The sequence below is a fragment of the Nanorana parkeri genome, unplaced genomic scaffold (genome assembly GCF_000935625.1).
Source record: "Nanorana parkeri isolate BGI_ZX_2015 unplaced genomic scaffold, ASM93562v1 scaffold1500, whole genome shotgun sequence".
Classification (NCBI taxonomy): domain Eukaryota; kingdom Metazoa; phylum Chordata; class Amphibia; order Anura; family Dicroglossidae; genus Nanorana; species Nanorana parkeri.
In genome coordinates this window covers 326,783-347,662 of record NW_017307768.1, presented here as the reverse complement: position 1 = coordinate 347,662, position 20,880 = coordinate 326,783, and the positions used below count along the sequence as shown (strand labels likewise).

Here is a 20,880-nt window from a genome sequence, read left to right as displayed (position 1 = left end):
GTGCCGCTCTCAGGGAATCTGCCGCTCCAGGCAAACGCCTTGTTTGCCTCGCGGCAGATACGCCCCTGCACCACCCTCCCTCCATAGATCTTCACCAAAGATAGCATAACTAACAGCAGATAACAAGTGACCTTAAACTGATGTTTAAATGCTTTAGGACCGTCTAACGTAGATAAACGGCGGCGTCCAGAAGTAGAACACATTTTATATACAATATATATAAAAAAATCATGTGTCCTGATGAGTCCTGCAACATCCACTGTGGCTGCTGATGGGTTGATGGTGGCAAAAATTCTGTATAATAAAATGTTAGAAGGCCTTACACTGACTGCCAATGTGACAGAAGCATTCACACTGACCAGCAATGTACAGAGGTATATACAACGACCATCAATGTAAAGGCGGTATATACACTGACCAGCAATGTAATGGAGATATATACACTGACCAGCAATGTAACTGAGGTATATACACTGACCATCAATGTAAAGGAGGTATATACACTGACCAGCAATGTAACTGAGGTATATACACTGACCATCAATGTAAAGGCGGTATATACACTGACCAGCAATGTAAAGGAGGTATATACACTGACCAGCAATGTAACTGAGGTATATACACTGACCATCAATGTAAAGGAGGTATATACACTGACCAGCAATGTAACTGAGGTATATACACTGACCATCAATGTAAAGGAGGTATATACACTGACCGCCAAGGTAACAAAAGTATTCACACTGACCGTCAATGTAACAAAAGTATTCACACTGACTGCCAATGTAACTTTTTTTTAAAGTCTAATATATGTACATACACATACTTAAACATACCTTTTTCTTGCAGTCTTCAGGCTGGTTTTTCTTCATTAGCAACAATGGTGGGCGGTACTCCCTTCTTTACCATGCAGTCCAAGAGTACTGTGGTACCCTGGGTGGCCGGGCTGTGGTTTGCATATCAATTAGCTGTGATATTTACACATGAATGGATCGTGGCTTATTGATATGCAAATACCGCCGCCCATTCATATCTAAATATCTCTGCGGGTGACAGCTTCAGGGACAGTGCGAGCTTCCAGCAGGCTCCGGAGAGAGCACACAGCAGAGGGAACTGGGGGCGGGGCTATAGGAAACTGAAGCTCAGAGCCCTGTCCATACCGCTGCCCCTGTGTATGGGAGGCGGTGTTTTTCCGCCCTCCCCCACCAGCACCCTCAAGTGGCCGCTTGTGCTGCCTGTATGGTAGCGCCGGCTCTGCTCTATGGCCAAAGGTATGAGATCCGCCCAGCTGCGTGAGTGACAGCTGGCTCTGCCTATCTAGAGGCAGAGCCAGCTGTACCCGCCCCCTTCCCCGTCCGTTCTGCCGGTCAGCACTGGTGGATCGGAGGGGGGAATCAAGCCCCTCCCCTGTCACGGCAGAGAGCCGTGACAGAATCGAGAAGTGAGCGAACACCGGTATGTGTTCGCTCACCTCCCGATCTACTGAGCCGACCTGTGACAGTCTCATTGTCACAGGTCGGCTAGAACTATGAGGTGAGTGAAAAGCACTCCTCATAGTTCTCCTTTAAGTCAAAGCAAATTTCCATAGAGATGGGGGTAACCTGTCAGGGCTTGTTCACATGATTTTCCGGTCCGGATCTGGTGCGGATCTGCAGAGGCAGTGCTCTGCATGCAGTGCGTTTTTGACGCGGTTTTTTTATGGGTTTTTACAGCGGTCCGAACGCTGACAGTTCTTTTTTTAAGCCGTGGGGCTGTCAGTATGAAGATTCTTCCTCTGAGGTCACTTCCGCCCTCTCGTAACAACCACTTCCCTTTGTGTATGTACAGCTGGAGATCAGACATGTATCACATGTTTGCAGGCATGGTGTTGGTTCTGGCTACAGCAATCTGCAGAGAACGAGCTCGCAGGAGGTCGTATAGCATTGGCGCACGCTCCATCAATCCGACAAATCTTTCAATGTCCAGGACCATGTTGTTCATGCCTACTGGTTTTCCCTCTACTGCTCCACCACAACCAGGAAGTCCAACGATGATGACATCATGAAAAGTGTAGCAAGAATACTTTTTATTTTTTGCTTAGCTGCAGTGCAGTCCGTTTTCGGCGCGTTTTTCGTTGTGTTTTCGGACCGTTTCCGCACCGGACAAAATACCGGGAAGGTATTCCGCACCGGACAAAATGTGACATGCAGTATCTTTTCTGTGGTGACCTGAACGGACTGCGCACGTGAGAACTGTAGCCCATAAAACACGTAGGCATACATTGGGATGCATTTTTAGTGCAGGAGCGCACGGATCTGGTCAGGACAGAATCTGGACGTCGTGTGAACAAGCCCTGAAACTACTGACCACTAAAGAGCGGGATACTCGTTGTTTCTCCAACATAGAAGCTAGATTTCTTCTTGTAAAACATGGGCCATTCACCCTGGGGTTCAAAACAACAACCAGAACCCACAATCTCCTACCAGAACTCTACCCGAGTGAGCCTACAACCTTGGCAGTGACCTCTGTTCACTCTGTGCCATTTTAACTGAACATTGATGGATAAGGTGACTGTAGCCGTATTGGGGTTCTTGCAACAACACAGTTGGGTACTGTCCATGATACTTCTATTTGCACAAACGTGCATATAAAAAGCGTATCATGAGCAGTACTCAACAATGACAAATATCTACTTTGGGTTTGCTTTGGGTTTGCGCTGTGAATATGTTGGAACGTCTTGCACAGCCTCACGGAGAAACACAAACGGTGAGGACTTACCTGTTACCTCCCGCAGAGTCTCGCGCCGTCATTTGGTCTCCTTGTGCAGCGCCGAGCCCACAGCGGCTGCTGTGTGTGGTGTCCGCTTGTTCCATCGTCCAGAGCTGTACAGGAAGAGGCACGCACGAGCACTGGACCGCCTCTTAAAGGGACAGTGAAAGCCCCTCCAAGGAAGTGGTCCGCCCCTGGAAATGACATCATCTCATTGCCAACAGGTATGTAAGCAGGAAGGGTGAGTCATTCTGTGCTTGGTTATTGTTAAGCTTGTTCTTAGAGTGCCTGGCGTTATACCCGTTTCTGTTTCCTATTACCGACCCCTGGCCTGTTCCGTGACCCTGATACTCTGCTGCCTCCCCTGACCTCTTCTACATTCAACGACTTCGATTCCGGATTGTGATTTTTCTACCGTGCTCTTGGACTGCCTCAGTACTGGCTGCCACTACGCAGGAGATTGTGCGTGATCCTGGTCTACTTGAGTAGAGGTACCAATCGTGCTGGCAAGTCCCCCGCATCTGGGCTCCTACCATCACCAACGTGATACAAGCACACAGTCTGATATGCATGCTGCATGTGGCTTGAGAAACAGGAAGGAAGCCGCAGCTTTATTCTCTACCTTTTCTGAATACAACAGAGCATATACCATAGATATATCATAGAACGCATAAACACTGCCATCTAGTGACCGAAATTGTATACTGCAGAAGTTGCTGCTATAAACACAGGGATGTGTATTCTAACAGAATATGCCCACCTTTCCACCTATTACCCACCTTCCCTCTTCTACTTCCCAGCGATGTTATGCTGTCTGCAGATTCTCACATTTTCTATCCTGGCTCTGTGTTCTTTTATGTTATTTTACAGTTTCTTCCTTAAGTATTTCTAGGTGCAATGACCTTTCATGCTGCCTCTGCAGTTAATATCAGCCCGCAATCAACAGGATGTTGGATCCCATCTGCAACACCAGTTTCCGTACGTCATGGGACTCCATAAGAGGTATTTATATGTTTCATTCAATCTAGAATAAACACTCAGCCACTCAGCCACTGAATCACAACCATCACAAGCATGGCACTTAAAAGCTTGTCAATTAACGCTGGAGGACTGAATAAAGCCCATACAAACATAAAGCCCTTTGTGATGACGGCAGGAAAATCTTTGGCGATATAATCCAATGCAATAAACCCACTTCTAAGATAACAACCTACTTTCAAGCATAAAAAGGTTCACTATAGTTTGTTGGCAAATAGAAGTGCGATTCGTTTTGTTCCGATTCCAAATTCAGACGAAATTTCAGAATTTCGTAGATTCTGAGCATCCGAATTTCCGAAATATAACATATCCGAAATCATCCGAATCTGAAATTTCGCATGCGAAATTTCGGATTTGGAACGAATTTCCTCCAAATCCTGTGCGTGCGCTGTGTTAACATTTAAACAGATAAAAACAAAGTAAAGACGATAGTAAAGACGAGAGCGCAGCAACCAGAAATGACAAATGTGCCAATTCTGCTACCGCACCTCAAGTTGAATTTTCGTGAATTCGTCCGAATTCCAAATCTGAATTCCGAAACCGACACGAATTCCGAACCAGATCCGAATACGAATCCGATTGCCGAAACGAAACACATATGGGATCCGAATTCCGAAAAACAAAATAAACTAAATCCAAAACTAAACGAAACGAAACAAATTTTTAACCGCTGCACATGTCTATTGGCAAATGCACAAATGTAAACAAATTGGGGCGTCCCAGACTCCCATAGCTCTTTATTGTTGCCTCCAAACTTCCAAACCTGACCCCACAACTGCAAATACATCATTGTCCTATTACCAACAGGGCAACAGGGCCAGGAAATTACAAGCTGCCCAACTCAACCGTAAGCAACTCAAATCTAAACTTCCATATGTGATCCAACCCTTGGCTAAAAAGAAATGACTGAATTCCAAAGACATGGGGGGGTGGGAGGATTTATCATAGCAATTGCGAGTGTTTGAGCTTGCGCGGAATATATTTGCACCAGATTTATCAAGCTAGTGTAATGTTGTTGATAAATGAGGTTTAATAGACTCCAGGAAAGAAGACTCGTAACTCCGGGCAAAAAGCTTAACTGTCATCTTGAAGAAGTGGTCATGGGGACTTCTTAAGTTGTGATTGTTTTCTTAGGTGATGCTCCAGTTTCAGACCGCCCGGAACAAGTGCAGATGAAAACAGGTGCAAAAAACATATGCAACTGAAAAAGTAGTGCAAGCTCTGAAGAAAAAAGGTGCAAAACACGTGCAGATGGGAAAGTAGCGCAAGCTCAGGTGGTGAAAACAGGGGCACATGATAAAAGACAGATTCGCACATTAAAAAAATTATCTAAGAGGCTAAAACTGTCGCAATTGCTTTGATAAATTCCCCCCAATGTGTTTAGTGTCTAATATACTACCCTATATGTATAATATTCAGTTGAACCCACAGATCCCTCTAAAGTTATCCATAATGTCAACAAAGTGTTTCTTTATTAAGCCTATAAACATACTTTTCAAAAAGAATTGATGCATGGCTGAGACACCCAAGGCAAACCTTTTGGTTAAAGGAGAACTATGGGGTTAGGGCTTTTCCCCATAGTTCTCCTAAGGGTAACGGGAGGACACAAACTAGCGTCCTCCCGTCACCCAAAGCTCAGTATATAGGGAGCTACAGCTCGCGGTATACTGAGACGCCGCACCTGGAACTGATCCCGACAATACTGTCTGGATCCACCCAGCTGCGTGAGTGACAGCTGGCTCTGCCTATCTAGAGGCAGAGCCAGCTGTACCCACCCCCTCCCCCGTCCGTTCCGCCAGTCAGCAATGGAGGATCGGAGAGGGGGGGAACCCTGCAGGGAGCAGTGAGTGACAGTCACGGCTCTCTGCACGGATAGATCAAGAAGTGAGCGAGCGCCGGTATGTGTTCACTCACTTCCCGATCTACCGAGCCGACCTGTGACAGTCTCATTGTTTCAATCTCATAGTTCTCCTTTAAGATATCACTGGTGTTAATGACATAAACAGTAGTCCTTATATATGGCCTTACTGACACCCAACCTAATTGTTTTTATTTATTTTTGATAGTTTCTGCCATGTGTTTTTATTTTATTATTATTTACAAAATTAACTTTTAAGCAATGCTTGACACGACGCCTTTTTGGAATAGTCTATAGACATTAGACATGTGCACTGCCAAAAAATTAGTTTAGTTTCGTTTTAAATTCGGATTTGTGTTATTTCGTTTTTCGGGATTCGGGTGTGAAAGTCAATTCAGATTCGGAATTCGGATTCGGACGAAATTCGGTAGCGGTAGTTCGAACGTTCGTTTCGTTTTCGTTTCTTATTCGTTTGTTCGTTTGCAGCAAAGTGACATTTGAGGGGGAAAAAATGTTTTTCTCCTTCTCTAATGCCACTTTGCTCCAACGAACAAAACAAATTGCATTCGTTATGTCTGTAATTCGGAATTCGGATACATCCGAATGTCCGAATTTCCGAAAATTCGTCCGAATTTCGATTAGGAACGAAACGAATCGCACATGTCTAATAGACATCCATACATCTGTATTATACACTACAAGTCTCTATATCTGATATACCGATCACCGATCTCTGTGTTCATGCTTTGAACTTTCTATGGCATGTAACCAATACAAATGAATGGGAATAAGTAACTCGCTGAAATTAATTGTAGTTTTTATTTAGCAGCCTCTCTAGAGGTTATCCTGTAGGATGGACATCTCTGCTTCTAAACTAATGAAGATATGTCCCTACATGGTGTTTATCACGGCTTACATTTATTTGTCGTCTACCGCTGTTGATACATTGAAATCATTTGTATATCACTCATTATTATTGCACTGCGATGTCACGCAGGTCAGCCTCCATTTTTTTTTACATGCTCAGTATTCCTCATCCTCCTTTGTTCCTTTTACTGAACATGACAGCGCCAGTGATCGCCAAACACACCATTAATTGATAGATTACACATGTATTGAGCTGTGTAGGATTTATTTCATATTAATCACCGCATAGTCACACATTCAGCACTTACAGATCTGCAGCGCCGGCAAAAAAAAGGCACGTCTCCATTAAGATTTAGTCATCGCAATTCACTGTGCGAGATGTCTATGTAAATTAGTGGGTAAAGTTATGAAAAATAACGACAAAAGCAAAAGGAGAGAAGGTGAATTATGGAGATTAGTGATCCATGCAAATGTTAAAACAAATTAAAGTTAAACTCTAACAAATTTTCTATTTTTACTTTTTTTTTTTTCGGGGGGAGGGAGGAAGGAACATAGCCAAGGAAATATGTATAATATATATATTTTTTAATTCTTAAAAATATGAAGATCAGATACAAATTGCTTTTAAGACAATTATTGATAATAATAATAATAATAATATATAAATATATATAGATATATATACATACATATTACAAAGAAACATAGAATTATTTAGAAACATAGAAAAATGGCAGCAGAAAAAGACCATGTGGTCCATTGTTGTTTTTTTGTTTGTTTTGAACATACGTCTATCAGGGTTATTCACTAAGCCGAGTGAATAACCGAGTCAAAGTAAACAAAGCCGAACGATGTTCTGCAGATGGACTTTGACTCAGCCGATCCAACATTCGCATCAGCTGACCCGAAGCTCCGGCAGCTCAAACGCTGCCGTTCGCCCCTATTCTCATATCTTCTCACAGGGGCCGAACAGCAGTGAGTGAATAGCCGAATGCGGCTTTCGGCTCGGCTGTTCTGCTCGGTACCTCCGAGGTACCCGAGCAGAATAGAAAACAAGTGGAAAAAAAGTGGCAAAATGATTTAAAAAAAATAGGAAAATTAAACAAAAAAAATATTTTAAAGAAAATAAAAATTTAAAAAAACAATTGGGGGGAGATAGCAGTGACAGCTAGCTCCGACCAACTGTTTCCTATTGGCCGGCACATGCTAGAGTCTTCTAGCAGGTCACGGCCAATGAATAACAACTGGGCGGAGCCAGCCGTGATGTCACGGCCGGCTCCGCCCAGTTGTTATTGTTTAATGACAGATCAGCCTCCCCAGATCATTTAGGGATGCTGATCTGTCATTACAATTGGGTGGAGCGAGCCGTTGTTGTCATTGTCCTAGTTGTCATTTGCGGGAAGAACGACCGGCCCTTTGGCAGGCCGTTCTCCCTGCTTCGGCTGTCACTTCGGTTTAGTTGAACTGAAGCATATGCCTTTGGCTCGGCTGAACCGCTCTGCCGCCTTCGGCTGCTGTACGGGCTATTGCGAATAGCCCGTACAGCAGCCCTTCGGTTCAACTGAGCTGAAGGGCAAAGGCGGCCAAAGCGAACCGAAGGATCAGCCGAAGCTACGGCTGGATCCTTAGGCTCTTCAGTCAATAGACCCCTATACTTAGACAGAAATGTTTAAAAACAAACAAAAAGGTTTAATTAAAAAACAAAACCGAGTACATCATAAAAAGAGCAAATGGCCCATTGAGTTTGCCCCTTTCATGATGTTTTTGTTGTTTTTATTTTTTTTAATCTTTTTTGGACAGCCTTAGATCTATCCTTAGTCAAAAGAGCAGGTGGTCCATTGAGTCTGCCGCCTTTTTTTTTATATTCTTCTGTTACTTTTTTTTATGGGTCTCTGGGGGTTTTTTCCGGTTTTTTTTTACCTTAAAGGAGAACTATGGGGTCAGTGTTTTTCCCCATAGTTCTCCTTAGGGTAACGGGAGGACACAAACTAGCGTCCTCCCGTTACCCTAAGCTCAGTATACCGCGAGCTACAGCTCGCGGTATACTGAGACGCCGCACCTGGAGCGGATCCCGACGTAGATGACGGGATCCGCCCAGCTGCGTGAGTGACAGCTGGCTCTGCCTATCTAGAGGCAGAGCCAGCTGTACCCGCCCCCTCCCCCGTCCGTTCCGCCAGTCAGCGCTGGCAGATCGGAGCGGGGAGAGGGGAATCCAGCCCCTCCCCCTGTCACGGCAGAGAGCCGTGACAGGATCGAGAGGTGAGCGAACCCGGTATGTGTTCGCTCACCTCCCGATCTACTGAGCCAACCTGTGACAGTCTCATTGTCACAGGTCGGCTTAGAACTATGAATAAACTTAGATTTAAACTGAAAGATTAAAAACCAACCAAAAGGGTCAAAAACCCCCAAAAAACAATAAAAATAGGGTCATATCAATGGACCACTTGGTCTTTTTCTGCTGTCGCTCTTCTACGTTTCTACAATAAAAGGAAAAGAAATGAAACCTCTCAGTCGGCTCTACAAGTTTAAACAGAGTCCCGGCGGCAAAAGTCGCCGGGAGTCTGTTTAAACAGCCCCGATGCTGGCGACGTACACTGTACGTCGTCAGTCACGAAGGGGTTAAGAAGCAAACAATTTCCCTGAAATCCGGGACACGGCACGGCACGGGAAAGCCATATTTTGGATGATAAAAGACTAAAAGCCATTTCCACTGACAGTGCTGCCAGATGAGGATACGGCGTGACGCGGAGGATCCTGAATGCCTTCTACCTATTCACATTCCGTTACTATGGAATCACGCCGGTGGTGAACGCACAATGGCCATGAATCCATTCCACGTCACCTCTCCTTCCGTACTCCATGATAACACGAAATAAATAAGTAAACCTAATCCTTATTATCTGCGGGATTAGAGGATTAATCCATATTGCTGGGCGATTGTATATACCGGACTGAACCTCACCGATACATTCATTGTAAGGATCTGTCATGGCGACTATGAAATACGAAGAGTGTGCTTCTATGAGGACATCAGTGCAAACTGAGATCCAGACTTCCCTTCAGTCTTGCACAGTTGTACCGGCTTGTTGTGCTGCAACAATACAAAACCCGGCATCTTGCCCTGTCCATGTGTTGACCAAAGCAGCCCGGCCTAGCATATGGTGTGAACGAGCTCTTGGGGAAAGAAAAATAATGAATATCTGCTTTATTAATGAGGAGATGACATTGCTAACTATATGCTAATGTTCGGTTCTAATATAAGAGCAGGTTCGCTTGCTACAATGTCTTTGCGGAAATATAGGGGGTTATTCACGAAAGGAGCCGAAGGATCCAGCCGTAGCTTCGGCTGATCCTTCCGCTCTCTTCAGCCGCCTGAGCCCTTCGTGTCAGTCGAACCGAAGGGCTGCTGTGCGGGCTATTCGCTATAGCCCGTAACAGAAGCCGAAGGCGGCTAAGCGGCTGAGCCGAGCCGAAGGCATATGCTTCGGCTTGACTGAGCCGAAACGGGGCGAACGACCTGCCGAAGGCCGGCCATCCGCCCCGTAAATGACAGCTGGGCTGATCTCACGGCTGGCTCCGCCCAGTTGTAATGACAGATCAGCGTCCCCAAATGACGTGGGGGCGCTGATCTGTCATTAAGCAATAACAACTGGGCGGAGCCAGCCGTGACGTCACAGCCGGCTCCACACAGTTGTTGATCATTGGCTGGGACCTGCAAGAAGACTCTAGCAGGTGCCGGCCAATAGGAAACAGTTGGGCAGAGCTACCTCTCAATTTTTTTTAATCTTTATTTTTTAATTTGACCATTTGTTTACATTAAAAAACCTTTTTTTAATCTACTATTTTCACTATTTTCTATTCTGCTTGGTACCATGGAGATACCGACTTGAATAGTCGAGCCGAATGGCGCTCGGTGGCATTTAGCTATTCACTTACTTCCGTTCGGCCCCTGTGTGAATAGGGGCGAACAGCAGCGAGTGAGCTGCCGGAGCTTCGGGCTCAGCCGATCCAGATGTTGGATCGGCTGAGTCGAAGTCCTTCTGCAGAGCATGTTGGGCTGACCGAAGTGCAGCCGATGTACGGCTGAAATCAGCCGTACTGAGCTGGAGTGAATAGCCGAACGTCGTTCAGCACTGTTCACTCCAGCTCGGTTATTCACTCGGCCGCCTTCGGCAGCATAATGAGTAACACTAAAAATATTGGAACAAATTGTTCTTCTCCGGATCCTCGGAGGGTCTTGTTGTGGAGCACAGGGACAGTTAATCTCCAGGTTCTGCAATGAGGTGTTTGGGAGTCTGGAGGTCGGTCACGTTGATGAAGTGTTCTGAGATAACAGAAATGAATGTTTCTTGTAATTAATGATGAACTGCGTGATTTGAGTCTCAGGTCAATGATTTAATATGTAGAATGTTTATATTTGGGAGGTCCAGCTTCTCAACTGTCCAGGATGGGAGATTAAAAGCTTCCCATTTGAAGAGGTCAGATCCTCGGTACACCGGCCCGGTCTTATCTCCGTACATGTTAATCTTTTATATCAAATCATTCATTTTACTTTGTAACTCTTCTAAATAAACTTTCAGAACCTTCACAGTGAGCAGATGTTGGTGACTTCCTTACCAAACTTCAATTGCAAACTTTTACAGACATCTGGGAAGCGCCAGGGCCGCTTTATCCAATGGGCAAAGTGGGCATCCGCCCAGAGCCCACTGTCACATCTGGGGGCCCACAACTTTCCTCAGTTCCTTGTGGCCGCGCACAGATTTTCATTTGCAAGGAACTGTGCCTGTCTCCTGTCACCCTGGCCCCCCAGCCACAGTGCAGTGGTGGAGCGATCTTTGGCTCTGATGTCAGAGCCAGTGGGAGCTGAGCTGAAGAGAAGGAGGCGGAGAGACGGCATGGACGGCGCACGTGTCAGAACCTCTGAAGCCTCCAGGCGGCCTTGGCATCTGATTCTGAAAAAAAAGTATCTTTTTACCTCAGGGGAGGAACTTCTGATGCCTAACTGTGTGTGGCCTTTGAGGTAGTGACTTCTAGAGCCTTAAATCGTCCCTGCATGCTGGTGATTGTATATGGCACTGAGCAATCATTTAATGTATATGACAATACAAGTTACTATTCCTGAAAGTGCCCATACACTTTACAACCCTCGCAAGACTTTTTTCGGCAGTTCTCGAACCAGCAGGCCACTAACTCGCCGAGAATCGTACGATTCCCGGCGGGTTTTCTAGCCTGCTGGTTCGACGGAAGACGTTTGACCGTACAGTAGAAACGGTCGCACGCCTTCCATACACTGCACGATTCTCGTACGATCGCGGGATTCCCGCGATTCTCGTACGAGAATCGTGCAGTGTATGGGCACCTTTATATTGCTCAGCAGTCATCTATAACTGGTGCTATCCTGCATTGCTGTGTAATTTATTGCTGGGATTTGTAGTCCTCTATAGCTGGTGGTATTCTGCATTGCTGCATAATGTAATGCTGGGATTTGTAGTCCTCTATAGCACTTGGTATTATTCTGCATTGCTGTATAATGTATTGCTGGGATTTGTAGTCCTCTATAGCTGGTGGTATTCTGCATTGCTGCTGCATTGCTGCATAATGTAATGCTGGGCTTTGTAGTCCTCTATAGCACTTGGTATTATTCTGCATTGCTGTATAATGTATTGCTGGGATTTGTAGTCCTCTATAGCTGGTGGTATTCTGCATTGCTGCATAATGTAATGCTGGGATTTGTTGTCCTCTATAGCACTTGGTATTATTCTGCATTGCTGTATAATGTATTGCTGGGATTTGTAGTCCTCTATAGCTGATGGTATTATTCTGCATTGCTGTATAATGTATTGTCGCGATTTGTAGTCCCTCTACAACTTGGAGTCAGTGGCAGAACTACATAATCGCTTAGTAAAAATGTCAGTGTTGATTTGTTTGCTGTAATACATGAAATACATTTTCCATACATTTGGACCACTAGCACCGTTTAGAGGATCACTGGGTATTAGACTCACCACATCTATGAGCTGGGCAATGGACAATCCAAACTTTACAATGACGACGTCTGAGGTATTCGGCACAGGCCTGGACCATCTATTGTACCCATTGAACAGGCTCTTGAACAGGCGTTCTTCCGCGTGAGAGCGCGTCCTCTGCAGACATGACACTGAAGGGAAAAGAGACTCAGAATTAGATATTATGTAACTAGAATCCTAAAATGTTACTGGAACAAATGATTGTTCTCTATAAGCTTGGAGGGTCTTGTTGTGAAGCATAGAGTTCATCTCCTTGTCCTACAACAAGGTGGGGAGTCTGAAGGTCGGTCACGCTGAGATGGTGTTCTGAGGCAGCAGAAATTAAAGGAGAACTATGGGGTCAGTGTTTTTCCCCATAGTTCTCCTTAGGGTAACGGTAACGGGAGGACACAAACTAGCGTCCTCCCGTTACCCTAAGCTCAGTATATAGGGAGCTACAGCTCGCGGTATTCTGAGACGCCGCAGCCGGAGCGGATCCCGACGTAGATGACGGGATCCGCCCAGCTGCGTGAGTGACAGCTGGCTCTGCCTATCTAAAGGCAGAGCCAGCTGTACCCGCCCCCTCCCCCGTCCTTTACGCCAGTCAGCGCTGGCAGATCGGAGCGGGGAGAGTGGAATCCAGCCCTCCCCCTGTCACGGCAGAGAGCCGTGACAGGATGGAGAGGTGAGCGAACCCGGTATGTGTTCTCTCACCTCCCGATCTACTGAGCCGACCTGTGACAGTCTCATTGTCACAGGTCGGCTAGAACTATGAGGTGAGTGAAAAGCACTCACTTCATAGTTCTCCTTTAATGTTCCTAATGAATGATTCCATTCTAAAGGGAATGATTTAACCACTTGCTGACCGCGGTGTTTACACCCCCTTCCTGTCCAGGCCATTTTTCAGTATTCAGCGCTGCGGTACTTTGACTGACATTTATTCCGTCATGCAACGCTGTGCTGAAATGAATTTTATACCATTTTTTGGGGACAGATAGAGCTTTCTTTTGCTGGTATTTAATCACCATTGCGCACGCCCGCGAAATCGCTAAAAACTACCATGCACAAAATTTACCATAGGCGATGCTTTAAAAGCTTTTACCGCTCATCAGTTTAGGCCCCATTCACACTGAGCGACATGAAAATCGGGCGATTTTCCGCGCGATTTTATATGTGCGATATTGAGCAACCGTAGGCCTTATTAGTGTTATCAGTGATTGATGACCCTAGAATTATTGCTCTCACTGCGACGTTCGCAGCGATATGTAACATGTGCGGCGTAATGGGCACAATCGTCATTTTCGCACGTATGAGCCCCCGAAGCATGTTTGGACGTGTGTATGTATGGGGGGGGACTTTAAAAAATGTTTGTGGTTTTTTTTTCAATAATATCAATAACTTTAATTTTTTTATATTTTGCAAATTTTATTTTTTTTTCCTATTTTTTTTTCCACTTAACTTTATTGTTATCACATAGGGGGCTAAGAAACCCCCCTATGTGATAGCAGAAGATGTGACAGGTCCTCCAAGACCCCTAATGCCACCTAGGGACCCCTAAAGAAGCCGATAAAGCACAGATCTGCTTCATCAGCTTCTCTCCAGCATCTGAAGCTGGAGACTGACACGAGAATGCGGAAGTCATGTAATATACATGACTTCCGCATTCTGACACCGGAGAGGGGACCGGAGGGAGATCGTGTACCGATCTCCCTTTGATCCCCTGTCACAGAGCCACCGTGCTGGTCCTGGGCTCGCATTGGGCATAACAAAGCTCGGGACCAGCGGAGGGGGGGCACACCGACCGGCACCTCATACAAGCGATCCACCGGCTCTATAGCTGGCAGATCCCTTGTATGTAAACAGGCATCGCTGCCTGTTTTTAAATTTGGGCAGTCTCCCGCTCGCACGTGGGTGGGGGCAACAGGACGTCTTTTGACGCCCTGTTACATCCAGGAAGATCCCGTCCGGCCGTTTCAGTACAACAGCCGGCTGGGAGGCAGTTAATATGTGAAATGTTTATGTTGGAGACGGTCCTACCAGGCCCGGCACTACCGCAAGGCAAGGCAAGCGGCCGCCTGAGGGCGCTGCAGGGTGAGGGTGGAAAAAACAAGGCATTTTGACAAGTACTTGTACTTGTCAAAATGCCCCGATGCTTGCGCTATGTTTTTATTTCCACTTACCTTCGGTGCGGGAGAGCAACGGCGAGTCAGCGCTGGTCCGGTGGGAGGAGCTCCAGGTTTGGTCCTAATTTAGCTGGCCAGAGACTGCCAGAGGATCCTGATACGCGCGGCACCTCTGGCAGTCGCCGGCCAGCTAAATTAGGACCCCACCTGGAGCTCCTCCCACCGGAGCGGCGCTGACTCGCCGCTGCTCTCCCGCACCGAAGGTAAGTGAAGAAAAAAAAACATGCTGATAGGGAGCAGGCTCAGCGCTACAGGGGGTCGGGGAGGGGGTTGGGAGAGGAGGGGCGCAAAAATGCAACTTTGCCTGTCAAGGCAAGAATCCTCGCACCGGCCCTTGGTCCTACGATTGTGGAAACTGCGACAATAGGCTTTTTGCCTTGTGAATGGATTGAACTGTGTTGACCAAAGCAGCCCAACGCCTATGGTGTGAACGAGCTCCCGGGGTTAAATTTGATAACGACAAATAATTACGATATGCGTAACTAATAATGAGGTGACATTGCTAAGTGCTTAGATACTAATGTTCGGTTCTCTGTGCAATTAATTACAGGTTGGCTTGTTAGAGTGTCTTTGCCGAAAGATGTTATTGGAAACAATTGTTCTTCTCTGGATCTTTGATGCGTCTTGTTGTGGAGCACAGAGACGGTTAAGCTGGCCATACACTATGTGAATTTCGGCCAGCTCCTGATGAACCAGCCAAAATTTGCTGCGTCCGCGCACATCTGCCATGCATCCCCCCGATCAGAGGTTTGGAGCATCTTCAGCCAAACGGTGCTTGCAAGCCAATCAGCTTAAGTCTCTTTTGTTCTACAGTGAGCTATTTTGGAAGTCTGGAGGTCGGTCACGCTGATAAGGTGTTCCCAGGTGGCAGAAATAATATCCCTTGTAGCTACTTTGGCAAATTCCTAAGTGAATGACTTAACATGTAAAGGTCTATGTTTGGGAGGGTCCTACAAGGCATCTGTCCCAGAGGCCCATCCTTTCTATTAGTGAAGTGACTCTTTTTCTCTTAGTTGGATATTCCCTTTAAAGGAGAACTATGAGGTGAGTGATTTCCACTCACCTCATAGTTCTAGCCGACCTGTAACAATGAGACTCACAGGTCGGCTCAGTAGATCGGGAGGTGAGCGAACACATACCGGCGTTCGCTCACTTCTCGATCCTGTCACGGCTCTCTGCCGTGACAGGGGAGGGGCTGGATTCCCCCCTCCCCGCTCCGATCCGCCAGCGCTGACTGGAGGAACGGACGGGGGAGGGGGCGGGTACAGCTGGCTCTGCCTCTAGATAGGCAGAGCCAGTTGTCACTCACACAGCTGGGCAGATCCCGACGTCCATGTCGGGATCCGCTGCGGCGTCTCAGTATACAGCTACAGCTCGCGGTATACTGAGCTTAGGGTGACGGGAGGACGCTAGTTTGTGTCCTCCCGTTACCCTAAGGAGAACTATGGGGAAAAACACTGACCCCGTAATTCTCCTTTAAGGAAGTTTTATTCTGTGAAGCTCAGCGCTTGTCACATCTTCATAATCTGCTGAGCACTTGCACTGATGGTGTGTGGAATTATCTGTGCTCCGCGGTGTGTGTATAAAGGATTTGTTGGTTACATTGTTCTCCGGAGACCGGGGGTGGACAATCTGATGCTACTTAAAAATTCTGCTCCAGCGTACAATTTCCTTCCTGTCCTCTGTAATGTATTTTTCAGATGCTCCATTAACCAAAGACTTTTTATTAATAGGTCGTCTCCAGACCAAATACAATATAAATAGTGTGAGGATTCGCTCCAAGCGGTAGCACATTAAGGACACCGCCACTCGCTTTTCACTTTTTAAGGTCTTCTCTGCCCACTTTAATTAACTCACGACTCCAAAAGAAAAGTCCACACAGGTGTTCCCTCGCAGGGGTTTTCAGACATAAAGTACCATTTTATGTCATCAAACAAAACATTTTTCAGTCTCACCAATTTCAGGTGGTTCCTTTACCCAGGGGGTGTCCCGGGTCTGGGTGACACCCGGAGCGGTAACCGGGTGTCACCCCGCCGAGACGCCACCGTGCGTGTGCGATGATGTCATCGCGCACGTGCGGCGATCTTCTGATACCTGCCAGCAGGCATCTTGGTGATGGACTCCGGCAGAGAGAGAAGAGGGGACAGCCACCCGGCGGGATGAGGTATGCCGCCGGGTCCCCTCCTCTCTACTGATACTGTCGGGCGTTCGGTCCATGACTGAGCGCCCGACTTTTTAGAGGGGGGTGACACCAAAATGACTGACAGTCATTTTGGTGTCACCCCTCCAATGGTCACAACCGTGTGCAGGCCGCAACCCCTTGTGACGCCACTGCCTTTACCTCAAAACTTCTGGCCACACAGGCTGTATTCAAAGGCCATGCCACACAGGCTTGTCTTTTGCCACACAGGCTGCTTTTTACCATACGGGTGAACTGCTCCCCAGTCTGCCAGACTCCCAGAATGGTTCCAGGGTGGAGCCCTCCTGACTCCTGCAGAGACCTCCTCTGTCCCCCAGATGGAACCACTCACTTAGCAGCCTGGGATATCTTATGGAGGCCCTAATGATGATAATGAGCCAGCTTCCTTCAGTTAGGCTGGTTACCTCTGGGCCTCCAGCACTCTCAACACTTTCCCCTAGAGTAAGAACCTCAGCACTACACCTATAACTGGGCCCTACAAATCTGCCATCCTGGCTATACCCAGACATCTCCATCTGCCTGCTGCCACAATAGATAAATGTAAATACAATATGAATACAAATGGTCTGTAGTTGGGGAACGTAAGACTTTCAAAGCCACCTGTCTGCAGGTTCTGTGTCATTGCCCTGCCTCCTCCAGAATCTCTGGAGGCCTGGAGAACATCACCCCCATGCTGAAACACCCTCTGAGCTCCCTGTGTCCTGTAAAGACTCCTATGTACCTCCCACCCATCGACTCACAGAGTGGGCACTGCTACTGCAAGCCTGATTTTAACTTTTCTGACAAAACAGTGATGATCCCGTCAGAAAGCCAGAAATCATATTCACCTACAATCTCAAGTAGTTGTATAGGGGAAATTGATGGTCACATCCGACTGTCAAGCTTCTATTAGGTTATTTAGCTTAAATTTTGCTTAATGAACATATTATAAATTGTGCTTTTATAGTGGAAACATCACATATATACATACATACATACATACATACATACATACATATATGAATTATATATATTATGAGTTGTATGAATAAGAAAACATGCAGAACATCTAGCTTCTTTTGTCAAGGTAACTAGAGTTCATGTGGAACCTTTAACGTCGTAGGTGAATGGCACTAGAGTTTATGTAGAACCTTTAACTTCATAGGTCAAGGTTAAGGTAATCTAGAGTTCATGCAGAACATGTGTCTTTGTAGGTTGAGGGTAACTAGAGTTCATGTAGAACACTTAGGTCTAATGGGTTAAGGTTTAAACATAAAATCATAAACATGTTTTTTGACCTTGGTGTAATAAACATATCTTGATATGAGGGACCTTGGTGGAATGAACAGCTGTCCTCTGATCTTGATATGAGGGGGTCTTATCAAGACAAGGAGACCCATCTAATGATTCTGGCCTCATTAAATATGAGTACAGGTGTCATTATTATGTGATTTATGGAGATAATTAAAGGTAACACAGATGTTCTGCTGTTCAAAACCCTGTGAATGGGCCTGGGAGCCCATATTATTTGAACATGTCTGAGTTGCTGCATGTTCCAGGCTGGCCAGCTGAATTAATGTACTTGAAGCTATCCCACCTCAGTGGCTGCTAATCAATTTAGCCCTTGGAGAGATTTCCCCCTTCACATAGTGTTATCATCCCTGCCCAGTTTTCTTTTGTGGACTACAGAACACCTCCCTCTACATCAGGAATGGTTAACTCCGGCCCTCCAGCTGTTGTGGAACTACAAGTCCCATAGGGCATTACAAGACTGACACTCACAGACATGTTGGGATTGGTAGGAAAAAGCACAGCCTGCCCAAACCATGCCCTTTATTGTGAGATGAGGTGGGCAGGGTGTTTTGTAGTCCAAATCAGGAGTGAGCAGCCTATGGTGACAATGCTGCTTCCCCATAAATATAGAACCTTCGGAGAACGTTGTGTGACCATATCAAAACAACCAACAGATCCAGAGATAAGTGCAGCCGAAGTAATGAACAAATGTTGAGTTTCTCAAAAATAATAAAATAAACCAAGCTTGGTCCAGCCTCCTCCCACCTTATGAGCCTGGGGACTATGACATTTGCATATCTCCTCCCTAAAGCCAGCCCACTGCTTACATTATGGTTGAGGGCTCCTGAGAGAAGTATTGAGGCAGGGTGCTGTGACGTTTCCAGGAAGCTCTGTACAGCACCCTGCCGGCCTCTCCCACCAGCCATGATCTGTCTGTATAGAGACCCAGTGATGACATCACTGGTATAAGGGCAGGAATAAAATCAAAGCTATTTGTGGATCAATATACTGCTGTGCATTTGTGAGGGCATGCATGTGTGCTGGAACGAGGGTTAATGTTTATGTATGTGAGCAGTATACATGTGGTACCTGCTGTATATTCCAGATGATCGTCTGGCTCCTTTTTCTGTGCTGGGGCAGGGTGTGCAGTAGATTCCTCCTGTCGGGCAGGGTACAGTAATCACGTCCCATCACATCAGGCGTGGGTGAGCCCGCTCCTGTCTGGCGGGCTGGCACAAGAGGGATCCTTCAGGCAGGAGCATGCGCAGAACGAGCTGAGGGCCCCATCAGCGCGCCTCTGCGTTCCTATGCCGCTCAGCCACGTCACTGAGGTGGGTGGGCCAGTAAATGTAATTGACAGCCGGCTCGAGGGAGCTGTCAACTGCAAGCAAACAGGTCGACTCGCGTGCCAGCTGTCAAGGTCTCACGTGCCAGGCTGGGCACGCGTGCCGGGGGTTGCCGACCCCTGGTCTATCATAAGGTATGTAATGAAACTGGAAAGGGGGAGGGGGACCATAGAAGGCAAAATATAAGCAGATTAAACTTTGGCATTTAATTAAATTGTTATTTCTGTATAAGAATACATTGTATCTCACTGCTGAGTATCACAATACCTCAAGCTGCCCCAGCCAATTATTATTATTATTACATAGTATTTATATAGCGCCAACAGTTTGCGCAGCGCTTTACAATATAAGGAAGACATAACAGTTACAATACAATTCAAGACAAGATGGTAAGGAGGGCCCCGCCCCTGAGGGCTTACACTCTAAAAGGGAGGGGGAAGTGATACATGAGGTAGCTGTGGGAATGAATTAGAATCATCTGAAGTCTGCCCTAATCATGAGCGATAGCATTTGAGGAGGCACCTAGCCTGAGAAGCCTTGGGCAAGACCCTAAATCTCATGGACCCCGTGCCAAGCTGGCCTTCCTGGAAAAAAAGCAGCTTGATAAACAGCTTGAGTTTGCCTCAGACAATAAAGAATGGAACGTTCCTCATCCATGAGGCGTGACAGCCAGAGAGGCCGGGTGATGAATAGACTTTGCCGGATCCGACGCAAGTCATACACATACAAGTCTGCTTGCTGAGTTCCCGGGTCTGTACACCCGCTGTGCCCATTATGAGGGGCTCCCACCATCCCTGAGCTGAGTTCCCGGGTCTGTACACCCGCTGTGCCCATTATGAGGGGCTCCCACCATCCCTGTGCTGAGTTCCCGGGTCTGTACACGCGCTGTGCCCATTATGAGGGGCTCCCACCATCCTTTCTGGATTTTTATGTACTTGGTATTATGCATAATGTAATAGGAGGAGTTGGGAACACACAAAGATGGGCGGGATCACTCAGAATGCCCATGTGGACAGGAACAGAGTCGGGAATTCCATCTGGGAGATCTCTGTACTGGAGTATCCAAGACATACAAGAAGCCAGGAGGTGACTCAGCCCACCATGCTCCACCCATAGCTGAGCTATCACTTTTTGAGTAGAGGGTCCCTTCGAGGTGCATTGAGGGGCCCCCATGACGTTGCTCTGCCTCCTCCTCACCGTTAGCGCTTCGCTGATAAACTTTGCCTGTTGACTAATAACGTTCTTTTCAAACTTTCTTGGCTGCAGACGAGTGAACAGCTGACACGACATGACACTAAAAAGGACAATCATCCGCTTTAATGCCGCTCGCCGGAGACCCGTCACGTTATTTCCCCCCCACCCC

The 20,880-nt window shown here is 46.7% G+C and overlaps 1 protein-coding gene across 1 annotated transcript in view; it reads right to left on the bottom strand.

Moving 5' to 3' along the window:
* Positions 1-20,880, bottom strand: part of CHRNA2 (cholinergic receptor nicotinic alpha 2 subunit) — a 68,897-nt gene that overhangs the window by 28,914 nt on the left and 19,103 nt on the right. Inside the window, exon 2 of the mRNA XM_018570301.1 lies at positions 12,517-12,668. Coding sequence (XP_018425803.1) covers positions 12,517-12,668 — 152 coding nt within the window. The remainder of the gene's footprint in view (positions 1-12,516; positions 12,669-20,880) is intronic.